The sequence below is a fragment of the Pseudophryne corroboree genome, chromosome 6 (genome assembly GCF_028390025.1).
Source record: "Pseudophryne corroboree isolate aPseCor3 chromosome 6, aPseCor3.hap2, whole genome shotgun sequence".
NCBI classification, from domain to species: Eukaryota; Metazoa; Chordata; class Amphibia; order Anura; family Myobatrachidae; genus Pseudophryne; species Pseudophryne corroboree.
In genome coordinates this window covers 430984256-431006135 of record NC_086449.1, presented here as the reverse complement: position 1 = coordinate 431006135, position 21880 = coordinate 430984256, and the positions used below count along the sequence as shown (strand labels likewise).

Genomic DNA, 21880 nt, shown 5'->3' with positions numbered 1-21880 from the left:
GGTACCTCTGTCCCAGAGAGGCAGGGGATATTATTCGACCCTGTTTCTAGTTCCGAAACCAATGGGTCCTTCCGGCCTATACTCAACCTCAAATCATTGAACAAATTTGTGAGAGTGTCCAAATTCCATATGGAAACTCTGCGCTATATTGTACTTGCCATGGAACCCGAAGACTATATGGTATCACTGGAAATCGAGGATGCTTACCTGCATATACCTATTGCCATATCGCATCAGCAATATCTGCGGTTTGCTATTGGCAACCTACATTATCAATTCCAGGCTCTGCCATTTGGAATGGCCTCGGATCTTCACCAAGGTCATGGCCGTGATGACAGGGAATCCGTATCCTGCCGTATCTGGACGACTTGTTGATCCTGGCAAACTCCCAGGATGTTCTCCTCAGTCATCTGGAACTGACGGTCCAATTCCTACAAGCCCACAGGTGGCTCATCAACTGAAAAAGTCCTCGCTGGTCCCTGCTCGGAGCATGGTGCACTGCTGGACACACACAGCCAAAGACTATTTCTGTCTCCAGAGAATGTCCTGAAACTTCAGGATCAGATACTTCCTTTCTCACCCAAGAGTGTCGATACACTCGGTGATGCAAGTACTAGGCCTCATGGTGTCGGCTTTTGACATGGTAGAGTACACTCAATTTTATTTCCGCCCTCTGCCGTGGTTGATCCTTGCCAAGTGGGACAGCCTGTCCCATCGGATCTGGTCTCAAATGATCTCCTTGACTCCGGAGGTTTGTCTGTCACTGAGCTGGTGGCTACAGGACCAACAGTTGAGCAGGAGCCATCCCTGCTGGATCTCCAACTGGGTCCTCCTGAGAACGGACGCCAGTCTGCGGGGTTGGGGCATGGTGTTAAGAGCAACACTCTCTCCAGGGTCGGTGGACCAAGGAGTAATCTCTCCTCCTGATAAACATTCTAGAATTGCGGGCAGTGTTCAATGCATTGACGCTTGCCCTGCCTCTGATACAGAACAGGCCTGTTCAAGTACAATCAGACAACGCCACCACGGTGGCATACATAAATCATCAAGGCGGCACTCGAATCCGCATGGCAATGACAGAAGTATCAAAAATCCTTCGTTGGACGGAACGCCAATTGCCAGCAATATCGGCGGTGTTCATTCCTGGAGTCCTCAACTGGAAAGCGGATTTCCTCAGTCGTCAGGATGTGCACACTGGAGAGTGGAGTCTTCATCCAGAAGTCTTTCAACTCCTATTGGACAAGTGGGGCCTACCAGATGTAGATCTGATGGCGTCTCGACACAATCACAAGGTTTCGGTCTTCAGATCAAGGACAAGGGATCCTCATGCAACATTCGTGGACGCACTAGCAATTCCATGGAACTTTCGGCTGCCGTACGTGTTCCCTCCAGTGTCACTCCTGCCCAGGGTACTACGGAAGTTCAAGCAAGAAGGAGGAATGCTACTTCTAGTTGCTCCAGCGTGGCCCAGATGACATTGGTTCTCAGACCTGCAGGGTCTATCGATCGAGCGTCCTCTTCTTCTTCCTCAATGCCCAGACCTTCTCGTTCAGGGCCCTTTTGTTTACCCGGACATGGCCAGACTGGCTTTGATGGCATGGCTCTTGAAGCTTCACTTCTGAGGGCCAAAGGATTCTCCAAGGCGGTTATCCAAACTATGTTGAAGGCCCGCAAACCGGCTTCTGCACGGATTTATTACAGGGTCTGGAATTCTTACTTCACCTGGTGTGCTGCTAAGAATTACGATGCATACAATTTCAGAACTTCCAGACTTTTGGCTTTTCTGCAACAAGGCCTAGACTTAGGCCTTCATCTGGCATTCCTCAAGGTTCATATTTCTGCCTTGTCGGTGTGGTTTCAGAGGAAGATTGCGTCTATTCCTGATGTTCATACTTTCACTCAAGGCATTTTACGGATTCAGCCTTCCTATGTCCCTCCTGTGGCTCCATGGGATCTGTCTGTTGTCTTGAGCGCCCTCCAAGAGACTCCATTTGAACCTCTTGAGTCTGTGGACCTTAAATATCTTATGCTTAAGGTCGTGTTTCTGCTGGCAATTGCTTCTGCTAGGAGGGTGTCGGACTTAGGAGCTTTGTCCTGTCGTCCACCCTTTCTGATCTTTCACTGTTACCGAGCAGTTCTACAAACTCGCCCTGGTTATTTACCTAAGGTGGTGTCATCTTTTCACCTTAACCAAGAGATTGTGGTTCCGGCTTTTATCTCTTCTGGTCTGTCCTCCAAAGAGCGGTCTTTGGATGTGGTAAGGGCTCTCCATATATATATGTGGAGAGGACTGTCTCTCTCAGGAGGTCCGATACCCTTTTTGTACTTTTTGGTTTTCACAAACGTGGCTGGCCTGCGAATAAGCAAACCTTGGCCAGATGGATTAGAATGGTGATTGCACAGCTTATGCACATGCTGGTTTTCCAGCTCCTGCTGCTATCAAAGTCCATTCTACTCGGTCTATTGGACCTTCTTGGGCGGCCCCCGAGGTGCATCCACTGTACAATTGTGCAAGGCGGCTACGTGGTCCTCAGTGAACATGTTCATTAGGTTTTATGCCTTTGATACTTCCACCTCCCAGGATGCTTCCTTTGGACGCCGGGTTCTTGTGTCCGCTACGGTGTGTCCCCTCCCATGAGGAACTGCTTTAGGACATCCCCGATGTATTCCCTGTGGAACACAGTGTACCCCGCTGCAGTAAAGGAGATTTATGGTAGACTTACCATAGTTAAATCTCTTTCTGCGAGGTACACTGGGTTCCGCAGGGAGCCCACCCTGACGCACTTAGCTTCTTTGGGTTTGTATGCCATTAGCCGCTGGTCCCTTCTCCTGTTGTGAGAATGTGGTTCTCTGTGACTAACATCTGCCTTATCTTTTACCTGCTACTGCATTGGACTAGTTAACAAAACTGAGCTCCAGTGTCCGGAGGTGGGGTTATAGAGGAGGCCATGGAATGCATCCTGGGAACAGTCAAAGCTTTAGCCTGTTGGTGCCCCTGGATCAAAATCAAACTCTACACCCTGATGTATTCCCTGTGGAACCCAGTGTACCTCGCAGAAAGAGATTTAACTATGGTAAGTCTACCATAAATCTCCTTTTTCTCCACATAGCACTGTCCATGCCACATGTGCTCATTGTCTTTTGTCTCCAAGTCACTTTGAGCAACTCTGATATTGTATGCTTGCCCTTAGGATGGGTACAGGCTTACCGAGTGCCAATCTGCCTTTCTGCGACTTAACACCATTTGCCTATAAGACCACATTGCCCTATGTCCTCATATTACCTATTCTGTTGTTTTCTTGTTGTGTGTTGTTCTAATGCCAATTCATGTTGCATTGTACTTATTATATGTCAAGATATACTATTACTAAGTGTATTCCTTGTACAGCACTGTGGACACATTGTGGTGCCTTATACCAATCTCACTTGCATTAGGAACATTTTTATGAAATTATTGAGCATGAATGATTGTGTTTTAGTCTTATTTTACCATTACCTAGTGCTAACATAATCTGCTAGGAATGCTGCTGAACCTGTATTTACAAAGCAAAACCATGGAATATTGCCACTCAAGTTAGAGGTTGTGGGATGCCTCTGAGTTGTAAAAAAAAAAAAAGAACAAGTCCGTAGTCATGAAACATGAATAACTCTTTGTGTTCATGCAAATTAAAGTTGTAATGGAGAACCAGCCATGCAATTATGCAAAGTGTTTATTACCTGTACTAGCTGTAAGAGATAATGGAGGACGTCATCATCCTGCAAACTTTCCAACTTCTGGACTGCCATAGCACGAACATTCTCATCGGAAAAGTTGCAGTCAAGTAGCTGAATTGTTAGCCCAACATCTAAGGAACAGCTGTCCCACGCTTCTCTTTTATTTAGTAGCTGATATGTTTTGGCTACCATATCTTGCTGCCCCCACTTTACTGAACTTAGCAACTTTGGGTAAGCATCTGGGTTCTTTATAACTTCATATCTAAAATGCCACAGGAGCTCTTGGTCTTCTGGAGTGAGCGGATGTAGTGGATCGGTGGATATTATTTCTTCAAGCTGCTTTCGCAGTTGATTTGGCATTTCCGATCTTGCCCTGTCTAGCTCAGGATCTGACACAGATTTGTGTTTTGGGAGAGCGACAGGATGGCAGTACTTGTCTAGACTTATGGAAATGGCCATAGATGTATCTTTATCAGGATTTGTTGCAGATGTCAGTTTATCTGCATTAATGCTCCCTTGCTCCTCTCCTTTACCTGGTATTTTCCACATGTGAAGGATAAACTCTCCTTGTCTTAACAAGAATCTGTGATCAATTAAGAGCAGATTTACATAGTAAAGGAGCTGATTTTTACACTTTGAGTCTGAGGCAGTGGACTCCGGCGACTGTAGACTTCCTTTACTTGAGACTGCCTGGGCTTTGCAACAAAATATCTGCAGATTCAGAAGAGCTCCTTTTGGCAAGTCTTTGATTTTGATATCAAATTCAAGCCATGTGTTCCATAAAACCTCTTCCATGAAGGGTTTGCATGAAGTCCTCCTCTGGGATAGCACCTGTTGTCCATGCTGAATGTTGGCTTCAACAAAAACAATAAGCTCTGTATTTCTTGGCAAAATTGGGATATCAATCCCAATGATTTTAACTCGAAACTTCCTATTGCAATCCCAAAGGGATATAGTGAAAATCTTTTCGTGGTCTTTTCCCTCAATGGTAAGCTGTTCATGATAACCTGTTACACCGGTGCAGTCATCAACCAGAGGCCATTCTTCTTTCTGGACCTTATCTTCTGATGGGTTAGGAGGGACATCTAGAACAAAATGTATCTCATCCCCAGTCTTAATACATTGTCTTATGTAATGAAAATCTTTAATTGGTGAATTTCCAATGATGAACTCATCTCGACCACAAATACGGAGAACAAAGTCCAGTTCACTGTGTTCCTCAGAAATGTCCAGTAATGATTTTTTCTTGGCCATTTTTGTAAAGAAGCTTTGTAGGATTACATCTGGTGTGTCATCAATAGATACTCTAATTGTATGACTTGTCATACCTTTGTGTATAATGATGAAAATATTATTAGAAGCCAGTTTTTTACATACATATTCTGGTAGTGGCTTTGCAGTAAACCAAGGGTCCATGGAATATAATCTGGCATCTCTTTTCACCAGCTCAATCATTCGTGGGGTGACCAATCTACGCCGGGTAAATTCAAGCTCATCATCATGCACATTACTTACATCTGTAACATCGTATCCAATTAGATAATTCAATTGTTTCTGGTATTCCACCATTTCTTCTGAGGGCCTTTCTTTCTGGATAATATAAATCTTTCCCACAGTTTTCTGTAAAACCTTCCAGTACATTATGCAGTCCAACGTTTGTATTACCTGATGTTTGTCATATATTTCATACCACTGTCCCTTCTTCTGATACTGCAGGAGGAAATGGTCAGGAGCTACTTTGTGGTAGAAATCACTATTGTGGCTTTTTTCTATTGCATTCACCCAGACCTGTGCCTTCATTTGCTCCACTGTGCAGTTACCAGCTATTTCTAGGAGGACTGTGTCTTGTACTTTGCTATTTTTAAGGCTGGTGGGTAAAATAAATTCTATAGGTATGAGTTCCATGGAGAAGATGTTGGATGTTGCTGCTGAGTGGGGTCTCATTTTTCTCCTTCTCCGCTTATTGTCATCTCTCAGAAGGACGGGCTGGTCATAACTCTCCAGTTCCATGCCAGCTGCAAGCTAGGGGTAAGAAAATACAAGTTACAAATTCCTATAATCAATTAACGTACAAATACAAATTCCATTTTCAGCACATGTATTAATATAATTGTTATATCTAGTAAGTGATACAAACTTCTGTTTCAGGAAAAACAATCTTTAATACTAAATTAACCTGTCTAATACTCTACGCAGATATAACAGTAACTACAATATTAATGATTTGGAGCTAATAAAGTAAGTCTAATGGCTCATTCACACATACTGTAATAGGAAAATGTTTAATCCACATGAAAACTAATGCTCATGTTAGACATGCAATGCATTTCTTTGTAATTATCAATCAATAACAAATTGTATTGAAAATATAAACCAGTAGTGATGTGAACAAGCTCATAAGAAACCATTCATCCTATTAAAAATGTAGACATTAGGTAGATGTACATACAAAAGTACATCAGTAACAGACAGATGTGAGCAAGCCCTACAGTAAACTCAATGTCCTGTTCGTAACTATTAGAGACCAGTAAACATAGGTACAATATAACGGCGTTGGGAATGCCGGTGGTCAGAAGAACGTTGCGGTATCCTGATGCTTAGAATCCAGACAGGAATACCTACCTGCCCACAATGCCCCCCTAACCGTCCCTTTCTGCAGCCTAAACCTGACCCTAGCCCCCACAGCCTAACCCAAACCCTCCCCGGGGGTGCCTAAACCTAACCCCCCTCATCGCAGCCTAACCCTAACCCTCCCTTTCCCGGAGTCTAACCCTGTCACCTAAACCTAACTTGCATCCCCACCCCCTCAGCTTACCCGAGCGCTGCCTCGGTAAATGCTTTTTTGGGATCCCGGTGGTCGGGATTCCGGCAGTGGGATTGTGATCCCTGTCGGGATGCTAGCACCAGCATTCTGAGCAGTGTCTGGATTCTGGCGTCTGTGTTTTGACTGCCGGGATCCCGATGCCGACTGTCAGGATCCTGACTGGATCCCAGTTTTTTCAGTACTAGAGTAATACTGTCAGGTTCCTCCTTGACAGTATTACTGTGTATACACTTCTCCCAGAGGAAGGCCCTGAAGGGCTGAAAAGTGTTGGAGCAGACACATCAAGTATTCCACCACCCAAACGTCTTCTGGACAGCGGACGCATCAGCCTCTGAAGCAAGCCCCAGGCACTGTCACAAAACCGGCAGCAACCACCGCAGGCGAAGGTATGGAGAGTGGTGCAGCACAGAGTGAACAGGTAAGCCTCTGTTACGCGGAGGAGCGCGGTGGTGAGCTCTGAGGAAGAGCTCTCACTGAAGCACCCACCGTTAGACCTGTACCGGAACCAGGGCAGTAATCGGCAGAAGTATAGGAGCCCTGTGGGATCCTATACAACCTGCTGAGCTGCAGCGGAGAAGGACAGTCTGGAATTCTGATTCAACTTACCAGCCTCACTCAGAATCTCCCAAGCTAAAAGGGAACTGTGCGGCGTAGAGAGACCAGGCGATCTCTGTCACAGTATTATGAAAAATATAACACACTACATTGTGTTTTCTTTGTTAATCAGTTGCCTACTCTCCCAGAATGCCTGGGAACTCTTAATTTATGAGGAAACCTGCCAGACTCTCTATCAAAAGGGCACTTACTTCAGGTCACCATGTCACACCAATCTCAAGGATCTCTGGTGGAACCAAAACATGTTGACATAGTTAGTGTCATAATAGAAGATGCCTATAGCCAGCTGATGATGAAAATGGCATCACCAAGTCACACCCACCTCTTATTTCACAACTGTCCTCCATATCTCCTGAAAGGAGGTATGAAAAGTAGGGAAGTAAGGTTAATGTATGCTGCAGCCAAAGCATATGTAGTTAAATGAGACCCAAAGTAAAAATGCCATAAATTTTATGTAATGTACTGTATTCTAATGAAAATGACAAAAAGCAAAACAACATATCTTTGAAATTACACAAAAATGTTACATTTCACAATGCCAATGGCACAGATTCAGAGCTTTGAGCAAAGCTACAAAAGCAAGTAACTTTATATCTGGTACAAACCATGTAGCAAAGCAAGGGGTGCAAATATATTTAATTGTTTTTCCATGCAGGGTAAATACTGGCCCACAAACACTGGCAGAGCCGGCCTTAGCTATAGGCAAGCTAAGCATTTGCCTAGGACATTTGGAATGCCTATGGGCATTCATGCATGTTTGCAGTATCTCATTCTGGGAGGGAGTAAGGGACAATCTGCAAACTATTTCTACTTTACCAACACTGTTGCTTACACTTGTTTACACTACACTGGACAGCCTTCTTATTTACACTGCTATTTAGATTTGAGTCTGGACGCACCACCCCCAGATCCAGGCACGTTCCAATAAAGCAGCCGAACAGGGCGCAACACTTAATGGACGCCGCTAGCTCTCGCCGCCATATTGGAGCCTGGAGCCATGTCCCTGCACCAGCAGCGTCCGTCCGTCCCGCCGTCCCGCCTCCCACTACATCCCACAAGTGCCCATATAAGCGGAGCTGGCCCATGAGCTAATCAGAGCTCGCGGACCGGCAGCTAAGGCTCCTGATTGGCTGCTGGACTGCTAGCTTTGATTGGCTTGTGGACCGGCGCCTAATTGGAGCACTGTTGCCGGAGACTGAGGGGCAGGAGAGGCGCATGCTGCGCTCTCCTCCCCGCCCTCAAGAGAATAGTCAGCATCAGCAGCAGCGCGGTGAGCAGCAATTTGGGTGGGGGGCACTGTGGGGACATGTGTATCTGGCATTGGGGACATATCTGGCACTGTGATGACATGTGTATCTGGCATTGGGGGCATATCTGGTACTCTGGGGACATGTGTATCTGGCATTGGGGTATATATGGCACTCTGAGGACATGTGTATCTGGCACTGGGGGCATATATGTATCTTACACTGGGGGAATATATGTATCTGGCACTGTGGGGGCATATATGTATCTGGCACTGTGGGGGCATATATGTATCTGGCACTGTAAGGGCATACCTGCGAATACCTGGCACTGTGGAAACATATGTATCTGGCACTGTAAGGGCATATATGTAGTGGCACGGTGGGGGCAAAATGTATCTGGCACTGGGGGCATATATGTATCTGGCACTGGGGGCATATATGTATCTGGCACTATGGGGACATATATGTACAGTATCTAGCACTGTGGGGACATATATGTATCTGGCACTGTGGGGCATATATGTATCTGGCACTGTGGAGGAATGTGCATCTGGCACTGGGGGCACATATGTATCTGGCACTGTGTGGCATATATGTATCTGGCACTGTGGAGGAATGTGCATCTTGCACTGGGGGCACATATGTATCTGGCACTGTGTGGCATATATGTATCTGGCACTGTGGGGACATGTGCATCTGCCACTGCTGGGGAGCATATCATGTGTATCTGGCACTACTGTGGGGCATATCATGTGTATCTGGCACTGTTGTGGGGCATATCATGTGTATCTGGCACTGCTGGGGATATATCATGCCTATCTGGCACTGCTGGGGGGCATACCAATTGTAAAGCACAACGGAATTTGCTGCGCTATATAAGAAACTTTTAGTTAATAAATAAATAAATAAATATGATGTGTATCTGGCACTGCTGGCGGCATATCATGTCTATCTGCAACATACAGATGTGTCCACTTGCATCTAGCCTCTTCCTTTGGGAAACTTCTTCACTTTATCTCTCTCCAAGGCTTGTACAAATAAAATATGAATTATCCCATTTTTGCTGTCTATCAAACTGTATCTCTACACTATATTGATGTGTAAGTATACGCATTTATACGAGTGACAGAGAAAAACTGCTTCTTTTCCGTTGGATGTATCTTGTTAAGTTATTTTTGCAACAATATTTACACTAGGGGGGTCATTCCGAGTTGTTCGCTCGCTAGCAGATTTTAGCAGCATTGCACACGCTAGGCCGCCGCCCTCTGGGAGTGTATCTTAGCTTAGCAGAATTGCGAACGAAAGATAAGCAGAATTGCGAATAGAAAATTCTTAGCAGTTTCTGAGTAGCTCGAGACTTACTCCTACACTGCAATCAGCTCAGGCCGTTTCGTTCCTGGTTTGACGTCACAAACACGCCCTGCGTTCGGCCAGCCACTCCCCCGTTTCTGCAGACACTCCCACGTTTTATCCTGGCACGCCTGCGTTTTTCCGCAGACTCCCAGAAAACGGCCAGTTTCCGCCCAGAAACACCCACTTCCTGTCAATCACACTCCGATCACTTCAACGATGGAAATTCTTCATTCGGACGTGAGTAAATCTACTAAGTTTTGAGCTAAAATACTTAGCGCATGCGTACTGCGTACCATGCGCATGCGCATTTTCGCCTTAATCGCTCCGTTGCGAAAATCGGCAACGAGCGAACAACTCGGAATGACCCCCTAGGGGCCAAATGTAATAGAGTGAGAGTTTCAGAATGTGAGAGATTTGGGGGGGTCATTCCGAGTTGATCGCACGTAGCAACTTTTTGCTGCTAGTGTGATCAACTAGAAGCCGCCTATGGGGGGAGTGTTTTTTAGCAAAGCAGGGCTGCGATCGCTTGTGCAGCCCTGCTATGCTAAAAAAGTTTTGTGCAGAAGTAGACTAGCCCTGCAGTTACTTACCCTATGCGATTGATCCAGCGATGAAGGTCCTGGATTTGACGTCAGACATCCGCCCTCCAAACGCCTGGACACGCCTGTGTTCGGATCTCCACTCCCGGAAAATGGTGAGTAGACGCTCCCTGCTGTCAATTTTCTTGCGATCGCGCTAGCGATCACTTTCTTCTGGTCGCTGCTCGCTGGGCAACGACGCGCGTGCGCAATGTGGCCACCGCGCATGCGCAGTTGTGACCCGTTCGCACTGCAGCAATGAACCGCTGCGTGCGAACGAGTCGGAATGACCCCTTTGGTAAGGTTTTTCATTTTTTTTAAAAGTGGCAATCATTTACACTGCAAAACCAGGTTGTGTCAGGTCTGTACCCAGAGGGGGCACTAGTGGGTCAGTGGTGGTGCGGTGGATGTAACGAGGCTGTAGAGATTCCTGCGCATGTGCACAATGATATTTATTTAGCACACAGAGGTATGAACAGTCACTGAAGCACAATAACAATATTGATGGTTTGAGCAAAGAAGCTGACAGAGGTATAACAACAGTCACAGGTGATGATCTGTAAATCAGTGAAATTAATAACAGTGATGACCAGCCTGGAAGCCGATGGCAAACATCTATGATCGACTTGGAAGTCGATGGTAACAGGATCCAATATGCAGACGATAGGAATGCAGCTGATAAATGTGAACACAGGCAATAATAACTCCGGAGATTGGTCTGGAAACCAACAGCAATAGACTCACACCGTCTGTATATATGCACAAGTCCACAAAGCCAAGCAAGGCCAAAGCAGGAGACAGTTTGTAAATTGCAAGCTGGTTGTTTTAAGTGCCAGATGGAATAGCACAGTGCTGAACGCAGATAAACAACACACAGGTGAGAATGTTAAATAGCACCAGGAGAGAGTCTCTTACTGCGTGCAGAGGTGGAAGCTGACTGTGGAAGGAGTTGTAGCAGAGCAGGATGGCTGGAGCCTGTAGTTCCATGGAGACACTGGAGCAAGGAAATCACTGGAGCCAGGAGACGCTGTACACTGGATGTGACGCGTTGTTCAAGGCGATGAGACTGAGCCGATGTGCTGGATTTATACCCCTTGGTCAGCAGGCATTGGATGCTTGAGTCATGTGTGCAGACACAGCGCAGGATTGGGTGTTTGCAGGTCAACTGACCACAAGTGTCATGGCGGCGACCATGCTGCACAGTTGGTGGGTACACACTAGATGGACTTCAGGGGTACACAATGACAATGGGCACCGTACCCGCGGACAGAGCATTCATGCAGCCGCAGACTGGGGCCGTGACTTCCGGAGGCCTGCACACCAGCGCACTGGTGAGATGCCACTGAACGCCGATTCCTGACAGGTTGATCTTGCTACTGCAAAACCTTACCAAATCTCTCACTTTTTGAAACTCTCACTCTATTACATTTGGCCCTAGGAGTGCAAAATGTTTAAAACTCAAGGGCCCTCATTCCGAGTTGATAGCTCGCTAGCTACTTTTGGCAGCCGTGCAAACGCATAGTCGCCGCCCACGGGGGAGTGTATTTTCGCTTTGCAGGAGTGCGAACGCCTGTGCAGCCGAGCGGCAGCAAACACATTTTGTGCAAAACAAGACCAGCCCTGTATTTACTTATTCTGTGCGATGATTGCTGCGACGAATGACACAGTAATGACGTCAGATACCCGCCCAGCAAACGCCCGGCCACGCCTGCGTTTTTCCAAACACTCCCAGAAAACGGTCAGTTGCCACCCAGAAACTCCCATTTCCTGTCAATCTCCTTGCGTTCGCCAGTGCGACTGAAAGCGTCGCTAGAACTTGTGCAAAACCACGATGCTCTTTGTAACCGTACGCTGCATGTGCGCATTGCGGTACATACGCATGGGCAGTTTTTGCCGGGTTTTTAAATGATCGCTACGCAGCGAACAACGGCAGCTAGCGATCAACTCGGAATGAGGGCCAATGTGTAAATCAGCACAGGTACTGGCTCGGATTGTTAAAACACAATACTCTTAGGGAGGGATGTATCAAGCAGTAAAATTTTATATAACCTTCTGTATCTCTCTCTCTCTCTCTCTCTCTATATATATATATATATATATATATATATATATATATATATATAAATGTACAGAATATATATATATATAGATCGCCATAAGTTTTAAAAAGGTTGGAGAGATCTGCTGCGATCCTGCGGCAATGCAATCCCCATAAAATTCTCAGCATACTCCTTATAGGCAATGTCATCTAGAAGTCCCAGATGGCCGTGCAGGGACATCTTTATATTGCGAGGTGTCCCAGCAAGTACAGTATGTATTCATGCACACAGGCATTAAAAGATGCTGGTAAGCATACAAATAGGAGCAGGATGTCTCACAACGGAATTGTTATATATCCCAATCTTAATCACAATGTACAAAAACACACAATAAACTATTCCCGGCTAGCTCATTCTCACACCTAAACATTTTGAATGCACTTCCCAAAAACGGACGCACAGTGCTTTAATATAATAGAATTACAATAGTGTCATCTAAAATATTAATGCAAATGTTAAAAGGTAAAGTGCTCCAATTTACATATAATGCACTACCAACACAGTGGATTGGGTGAAAGCGCAATGTATGCATACTGCAAAGAAAATTCTTTCATGTGGTTTGACATTTTTCGCAGAACATATATGTGAAAGAGCTTTTAATCTTTTCAAAGAAAGGTTACCAACATATTAATAGAGTTTCATTGCACTTTTTTTTATAAAACATTAAACATAGCATATAATGGCTTGCGTTAGATGAACATTTAACATTATAAAAACATAATGTAAATACATATATTCTTACCACATACAGTGCAGGCAGGATTACATATTTAACTACTTTGCTGATTAATTATAATTATTTATACAGTATGCACACTTACTGTATCATACACTTTACATTTCCTGAGAGTAGCATTAGTTTGCATATTTATCCTCACACGACAAAACTATCCTGCCCAAAATGGGCAAAAAAGTGCTTTTTCACTGAAATGTCAAGAATGTCAACTTGATGTAAATCAAATTTGTGTATTTTTTCTTTCAAACCACCAAAGAAATATTTTATGGCTCTTGCTTCAGCATTAATCCACCTTTCCAAAATACCAAAAAAGACAAATTCTACACATACTCTAGGTTGTCATAATAAGATTTGCTCTTAAAAATATCATTTATTTTTTATGTGTTTGAATGAAATGCAGAAAATGTGTAGGAATAATACTGTAAACCAACAAGGGAAGGGGGGGGGGGTTATCGTATTAGCCTTGATCAGAGGCGGATTGGCCATAGGGTTTACAGGGAAGATCCCCGGTGGGCCGACGCACCCGTGGGGCCTGTCTAGTTTGAGGACATGTGGTCCTTTTTATATACATAATGAACAAGATGCAAAATAATTTGCATATATGAAAATTACTTTGCTACTTAGCCTGTGATTGCAGATGATCTAGTGCATGCTCTGTCTGCCTGCTTGGCTGACATATAAGATTGAGTGAATAGTGATTGGGATACGGTTGGTGTAATAAGCAAGAAAATATATATTTCTAAAGAATGATATCGTTTCCTAAATTCTGAAGGTGTATCATATAATGTGCTCATAATATTAAATTTTATTTCTTTTTAACTTCCCCCTTGATGCTAGACGTGCCCACTATCTGGAAAGTCTTGGGGGGAGGGTGCTGCTGCCATGGCTAGACCTTACACCTCTGGTGCTGCCCATGTGGGGCCACTAATACATATTTTTCCAGGGCCGCTTTTTGTTCCCAATCCGCCCCTGGCCTTGATAACACGATTCCGGCTAATGTTATCGCTCCTATCTCCTTTAAATCCCGGGATTCTGGCCAATGCTTTTTTTTAATACCGGTCAGCGTCTGAGCCAGTTCAGCATATGGCTCAGATGCTGCCCGCACCCCCTGCCCCTGGCTGTGCGATTGCATGCACTGCTCAGCGTGACATGGTGATAGAGGTCACGCTGCGCAGCACAGCACCAGCCTCGCAGCCGGCCCGGAATGCGCACACCCGCTTCCTGCTGTCCATACTCACAGCTTGCCGACCCGCCACCTGCTACCCGAACCTGCCGAAAGAACAGCCGGACCTGAGGAGGGTAAGTATTTTTTATTTTTTTTATCCCTAGCCATTCCTGGGTATCCCAGGATTGACCATTTTTCAATCCGAGTCCAGGGATTAAATAAAACAGCATGGGATTTGCCTCACTAGTTCTCATTAAATTTGGGGTACATAAAAATGGGTATAAGTATATATTTGGGTCATTTAGGGGACTTTAAAAAACAATGAAAACGGAGCGATTACTCCCACAAGTCTAAGCACTTGTCCCTCTCATAAAGCACCCCAATATACCTGTCCCATACCTTCAGTGACATGCAGTGAGGTGAGGCAGAGCCTTCCCTGTCACACTAACATTTGGACCTTGACTACACAAAGTAATAAAAAAATACAAATGATATATTGAAATAACATTTTTGTATTATTCTAATCATTTTTATAGCCAAAACTGTGGAGTAAAAAGTCTATGACAGGTGAGGCAGTGCCTCATCTGGCAGTGTTTTCCCGCACATCTCTGATCAAAACTCACTAAATTTCCAGCAGTATATACTGTTGCACCTGTGTATAATGCCCACATGCACCCTTTGGCTCATATAATGCATGTAAATCTGGCTCTGGTACTAGCCAGTGACTCCTGAGCCACTTACCTCACTGCACGTCCCTGCATACCTTGTACCCCAATTTCCATCACTGCATTTTTTTACCCTAAAAATGACATGTCATTATTTGCTAATTAAAAATAATTAAAAACTTGTAGTTGCCTAATTAGTCATTAGGGGAGGAGGGGGTGTCCCAGCGGTTCTGAACCAAATCCCGAAATTTTAAGCTTAAAATATGGATTTTGCAATACTGAAGAGAAATCCGTGATAAAGCCTATTGAGACTTATCAACGATAACTTATAGCCGTTTATAGGATACTGAATTATCGATAATTTATCGCGAAACCACGATATTGCGGTTAATAGAATACCCCCCAAGGTGTATCAATTTTGTTTTTATTTTGAAAAATAGACAAATAACCACATCAACTGAAAGGACCTTTATGTTTATTGTTGCCAGGATGGATAATATCTGGGCATTAGAACACCTCCATTTCTGCATTTCTTACAACTTTCTGTAGTATAAGATATAATTGTCTGGTGACACCAAACAAGTGAACCCAAGAGTTTGTACATGCCCGGATGGATGAGATGTATGTTACGTGCCCTCCTCCATCCATCTACTCTAATGGTATTTCTGAAATGCTGGTTGATATTGGGCCTAATTCAGACCTGAAAAAACGCACATCTATGATCAAAATCTCTAACATGCGGGCCTTGCTCCCCCTCCCCGCAGATGTGCAAAAGCATCGCACAGCGGCGATGCTTTCGCTCCTGCTGAGTAGCTCTCTACGCGCAGGCGGCTACACACCATGTTTAGGATCGCAGCAGCTGCGTGTGACGTCACCCATCCGCTGCGTCCCGCCCCGCAAACGGTCCGGACACGCCTAAGTTGTCCAGACCACTCCCCAAAAATGCAGCCCCCTCTGCCTGTCAATCAGGCAGAGACAAATGAGATGCCGTCGCGGCTGCTGTGCGTGCCCACACAGCACAGGGCTTCAGCCTGCATACGCTGCAGCGACCAGGTCTAAATTGTGGCCTCATAATGGTTATTGTCAGGTGATCACCAGACAATAACCATTATGAGGCCACATCATTTGAAAACACTTGTCTTTCTGCCCTGAGTTTATTGGATGAGAGAAATATTCCACCATCCCAGGACTTCATGAAAAATTCGGTAGGACAGGTTTGTTCTCTAATAATCAGACATGATCACCAAAGATTAACTTCTCAAGGGTCACATGATTTGAAAGAGGGAACTCCCCTGTGGGTGTCAGGATGCGGGAGATAGACCACTTTTAATGCTTTCTTTTATATTTTATGGCTTGTAAAGATGTATGCTGTGTTTTACTTGTGAGTGGTGAGACTTACTGGTATCATATTCCTCAAATTATGAAATAATCAGGCCCCACCTCCTACCTGGTCTGCATAACAGCAACTATAAGGGTTGATTTTTAAGTAAGCTAAAGCTTCCCTCACTTTTGAACCCATGCAGTGCCTAGAACGAGTCCCATTCAACCTGAACAGAGGATGGGTTTAAAGAATATATATTTGTCTTACTCCCGTACAATATATTAAAATTGAGTGTCTCTGTAGTCTATACTCCTGTAGTCTATACTCCTATATATTCATATTTCTCCATGACTACCAAGAGCTCAAGGGTTTTTCAATAAATATTAAATGCATGTTACTTAGTAATAAAGGAAGACATATGAGGGATGTACAAACTGTAATTATGACTTTGATACTGTCCTTGTGCAAGATAATGGGAGCATGTCCGACTGATGGCGAAGGGAAAGTATGTCTGCACCGAGAGGAATGTCTGCCTAATAAGTGTCTCTCAAGCTCTTAGACATGTACATCACATGCCAAACTCTGAAAATAGGGTCATTCCACATCAAATCACCCCCCCCCCCCCCGAAAAAAAATGTCCACCATCCACGATTTTTTTTTAATTAAGAGAGGATGTCAAAACAACTATTTCTGTCAAATATCTCGACTGTATGACAATTAGTTTATTAAATATTGATTTTCAATTTATTAAATTATTTACTAATCACGGCTTCTTTATCCAGTTTATTTGAAGTATCACAGGTGTTTATTAAGGAATCACAGCAAAATGTGCACCCCTAAGGTAATTCTTTCTCCCGAATCCAAAAATCCAAACCAAATTACTTTATCTGCTTTACGTTTTGAGTTAAGGTAAAAACGCACATTTTTCGAAAATACTTAAAAACGCTAGATCCAATCAACATAAGATATCCCAATTTTTTTTATGTGCTTAACAGAGGTATACATTATCACAACACAAAAAATCAGCATGGTACTCTGTTTCATAGTGGAGAAAAAAAATCATGAATTTGACGTTCAATTACCGTTGTACCGCATACATAATTAACACAAGAAATCATGAAATTTTAAAACTTAAACATAACTTGAGTTCCTAACTTATTTAATATGACAGAATACATAGTAAAACAATCAAGAAAACGTAAAGAAACCCATGGGCATACTGGCAGAACCTGAAAAATATAGAGGGAAAGCCCTTCCTGTACAAATCGTTCATCAGATACAGCAGTTTTATGTGCCCTGGAAAGAAAGTCTGTTTCTGTAAAAGTTCCAGGAGGAAAAATAATTCACAAACAGAAAAGGCTCCTCCTAGTAAACTTGTAAGAGCTTTGTCTTGCTTTCAAATACCGTTTTCAAGACATTCAAGTTGGATTGTCTAAAGTGGGGTACACACGGAGAGATGTATGCTTAATGTCTAAGCAATCTTACTAGATTGCTTAGAAACTAAGCACGGATCTCTCCGTGTGTATGCCCCATAGCGATAGCGATGCGCGGATCCGCGTGGCGCTGTTGCTGACTCCAGATTGGCAAAATCTAGTTAGATCGCTCACTTCACCTCTGGGTGAAGTGTGCGCTCCCCCCCTACCCTCGCTCATAACACATCGCGCTGTGCTGAGCGGGACAGAGATTTGTGCTGAGCGTTCTGTGCTAGATCGTTCAGCACACATCTCTGTACACATCGGTACGTGTGTACGCCCCTTAAGGTTTGTTCCTTACGACATATGGTGCGTTAGTTAGCATTGCTGCAAAAATGCATTCTGTGTTTCATCGATGTGATAAATGCCCAGGTCTGGAAGCACTAAAGAAAATAGCTGAAAAACTTTTTCATGATAGTGACATGGATTATGAGGACACAATTGTTTATAAGCAGCAGTAAATTGGTTACAATCACTAGTACGGTGGAACAATTCCGTGAAGTTATTTGTAGTGCTGTTGATGATGCAACAGCCCATCTGTAAACAGCAAAGTCGCAGGCTGAATACCTACACCATTTGAAGAAACCATTCTACCAGAAACAGAAGCTATGTGTTAATAGATTTTGCAGAAAATTATTAATTTGTGTGTCAGGATGCAATTCAAGGATTCCACTGGGACACTTCACAAGCAACACTTCATCCATTTGCTGTACTATACAGATAGAGCCATGCTCATCTATGCTGCGATGCGTGCGCATGGCATACGCATCGTGGCATAGTGCGAATGCGCTGTGCTGCGACTGATCACAGCTGGCGTTCGCTCCATAGGCTTCCATTGGCGGGCACACTTGCCGCGAGGCAACAATTAGCATGGCTACATCTGTTTTTAGGTAAGATGATTGTGTGACACTTTAAACCGTTTGAGTCTGTGTGTTATAAGTGATACCCTTGATCATGTAGCCATATCTGTGCATGTCTTCATTATGGTAGTTATGAAACACTTAGCGGAACTATTACTAAAATTGAAGTAAGCAGACTGCAAGCAGTGGAAACTCATCACATCTTGACACCTTTGGACCTGTATAGCTGGGCTGAAAAGATACATGGCATAAAGTTTTTCAACGTGTCACAACATGTAATACAAGACTGCAAAACCAAGCTGCATAGCCATCTAGAAACAGCAAAGACTGTGGTAGGAACAAATACTGTACTTCTCACCAATTTTGGCCTATTAGTTATGATGAACTACACGTATTCCGATTGTCATCAGACGATATGAAGACAGCAGGAAACACAGTTTGGGGGGTATCCAATTACAGGTGAAAATACATCAATTTTTCATGATGTTTCACTCAGATTTTTTTTACAGGCTATCCAATTTAGTCGCCTGTAAAAAAAATACATTATCTCCCAAAAACACAGAGGTTCAGTGAAACCTGTGTGTTTTTGGTAGAAACAGCCCCGTTTCTGTGGATTTGGGTTTGCCTGCCTGAGACAGGTGAAACAAAATCCCTGCTAAGTCGGTGCGAGATGCAGCTTTACGGAGCTAATCGGATAGCCCCAGACGGGACAATTTACCATGGCTAATTGCATAACCCCTTTAGTGTCACTATGATCACAGTCACAAAAAATGTAGACAAAAGTGATCTGCAACCTGGAACATACATAGCAACAGTGTATATCTGGTACATTGGGTATATTATTCAATGTAATGAGAAGGTACAAGATCTGCTGGTACACTTCATGAAACAAAACCAGTCAACAAATGTGTTGTCCTGGCCTTCAGTGTTTTGTTCCTTTTATTTACTTCCTCTGTGTAACGGAAGTGCCCACTATCCAAGGAAGGACTGGAAGGCACTGTCTGCTGACACTTTAAGGAAAATTACAGAACGTTACAACAGGTTCCAAACAAGGGAAAGATAATGTGATTGTTGACTCAACTTAAGTTATGGACTCAAGTTACAGTATGTTTACTTTTTTAAATTTCACGTTTTTTGTTGTGTTAATTATGTATGCGATACAACAGTAATTCATGATTTTTTTTTTCTCCACTATAAAACAGAGTACCATGCTGATTTTTTTGTGTGGTAGTAATGTATACTTTTGTTAAGCACCTAAAACAATTTCGGATATCTAATGTTGATTGAACCTAGCGTTTTTAAGTATTTTCAAAAAACCTGCTTTTTTGCCATAACTCAAAAAGTCAGATAAAGTGGTTTGGTTTGGATTTTTGGATTCAGGAGGAAGAGTTACCTTAGGGGTGTAAATTTTGCGGTGATTCCTTAATAAACTCCCGTGATACTTCAAATAAACTGTATAAAGAAGCAGCGATTAGTAAATAATTTAATAAATTGAAAAATCAATATATAATAAACGAATTGTCAGACAGTTGAGATATTTGGCAGAAATAGTTATTTATTTATTATTATTTATTAACAGTTTCTTATATAGCGCAGCAAATTCCGCTGTGCTCTACAATTGGAAATAACAATGATATAACAAAACTGGGTAATAACAAACAGTCATAGAGGTAGGAAGGCCCTGCTCGCAATCTTACAATCTATAGGGAAATAGGCATGGATACACAAGGATAAGTGCTATCTATTGCATAGTTGTCTACCAGATTGCAAAGGTTCTTGGTGGGCTTTATGAGGAGTTGTTTTGACATCCTCTCTTAACTAAAAAATTTTCATAAAAATCTGAGATGGATGGTGGACACGCCTGGTTGAACTGACTCGGAATGACCCAACATTGTTTGCAATAATATATAAAGTACTAATTGCAATAGGGCTGTAGTTAATATGGAGATGTTAAGTGTCAGTTTGCCATTAAGAGTTTGTTCACCTTGTTACTTTACAAAAAAAAAAAAATCTTTATTTTGAACGGTCAATCAAAATAGGAATAGATACAAGGGCAACATGAGTCCAATACAGACCAAATTTTAAATGCGTTAAGAAGCATGAAAGAAAATAACAAAACAATCAGGATATTGAGGAGTGGCGGAGGGAGGGGTGTATGGGAAGTTAGGTTAGGAGGGGGCACAAACATAATCATAAGGATACATGATGTGCATCCAAAAAATTAGACTACAACTGTATAGGGGTGGAAACAAAGAAACAACATTCGCCGCACATGGGTCCACGCATAAAGGTAGCACTCAAGAGGATGGGGACAGTAATATACGCTAGGCAAACAATCAGGGAGCACAAAGTTGGGAAAAAACATGTCCTTGATCATGAAGATAATAAGTTATCTCCTCCACTGCCGCACAGGGCCGGATTAATACACGCCAAATCTGGGTCTTACGTGCAGAGAGAAGCGGGGTAGAGGTATATTTCCAGTTAAGAGTAATCAGGGATTTCGCTGCCCCCAGGGGTGGGTAGCACAGTAAAAATATCCAGGGGTCCTTTGATATAGGAGCCTCCAGGAGGGACTTTATGAGGCATGAATCAAGTATCATTATCAGTTTTAAAGAGTTGTCTCAGATTAGCCAAATAACAGATTTAGGGGTCTATTTACTAAGACTTGGATGGAGATAAAGTGCACGGAGATGAAGTCCCAACCAACCAGTTCCTGTCATTTTTTTAAACACAGCCTGTAACATGCCAGGTAGTTGCTGATTGCTGGTACTTTATCTCCATCCAAGGCTTAGTAAATAGACCCCTTAACCTAGATAGCTCAGAGTAAGACCTATCGCTGATGAGCATTTAATTTACCTGCTCCAACCATAGGTAAAGGGGATAAGGTCCTGTATGACAGTTGTTCCTTGCTTGCCATGAGCTTCTCAAGCCTTGGGGAGATACAGGGGTCTATTTAATAGGCCTTAAGTGAAGATAAAGCGCACAGAGATAAAGTATCAGCCAATCAGCTCCTAACTGCCATGTCACAGGCTGGATTTGAAAAATGACAGGAGCCGACTGGCTGCTACTTTATCTCCGTCCACTTTACCTTTATCCATGGCTAAGGGTGGGATGTACTAATAGACATCGCTGCCCAACGCCACGATGCTAATCGCATATGAAGTTACATATGCGATTAGCATTGCGGAGGACAGCTCTTCCGATAAGAGCTGTCCTCTGCGATCCCCAGCG

At 43.5% G+C, this 21880-nt stretch overlaps 1 protein-coding gene across 4 annotated transcripts in view; it reads right to left on the bottom strand.

Moving 5' to 3' along the window:
• Window positions 1-21880, bottom strand: part of PIK3CG (phosphatidylinositol-4,5-bisphosphate 3-kinase catalytic subunit gamma) — a 130012-nt gene that overhangs the window by 45549 nt on the left and 62583 nt on the right. For all 4 annotated transcript variants that reach the window (XM_063927053.1, XM_063927052.1, XM_063927055.1 and 1 more), the window contains exon 2: window positions 3718-5736. In XM_063927053.1, coding sequence (XP_063783123.1) covers window positions 3718-5724 — 2007 coding nt within the window. In that variant the 5' untranslated portion in view covers window positions 5725-5736. The remainder of the gene's footprint in view (window positions 1-3717; window positions 5737-21880) is intronic.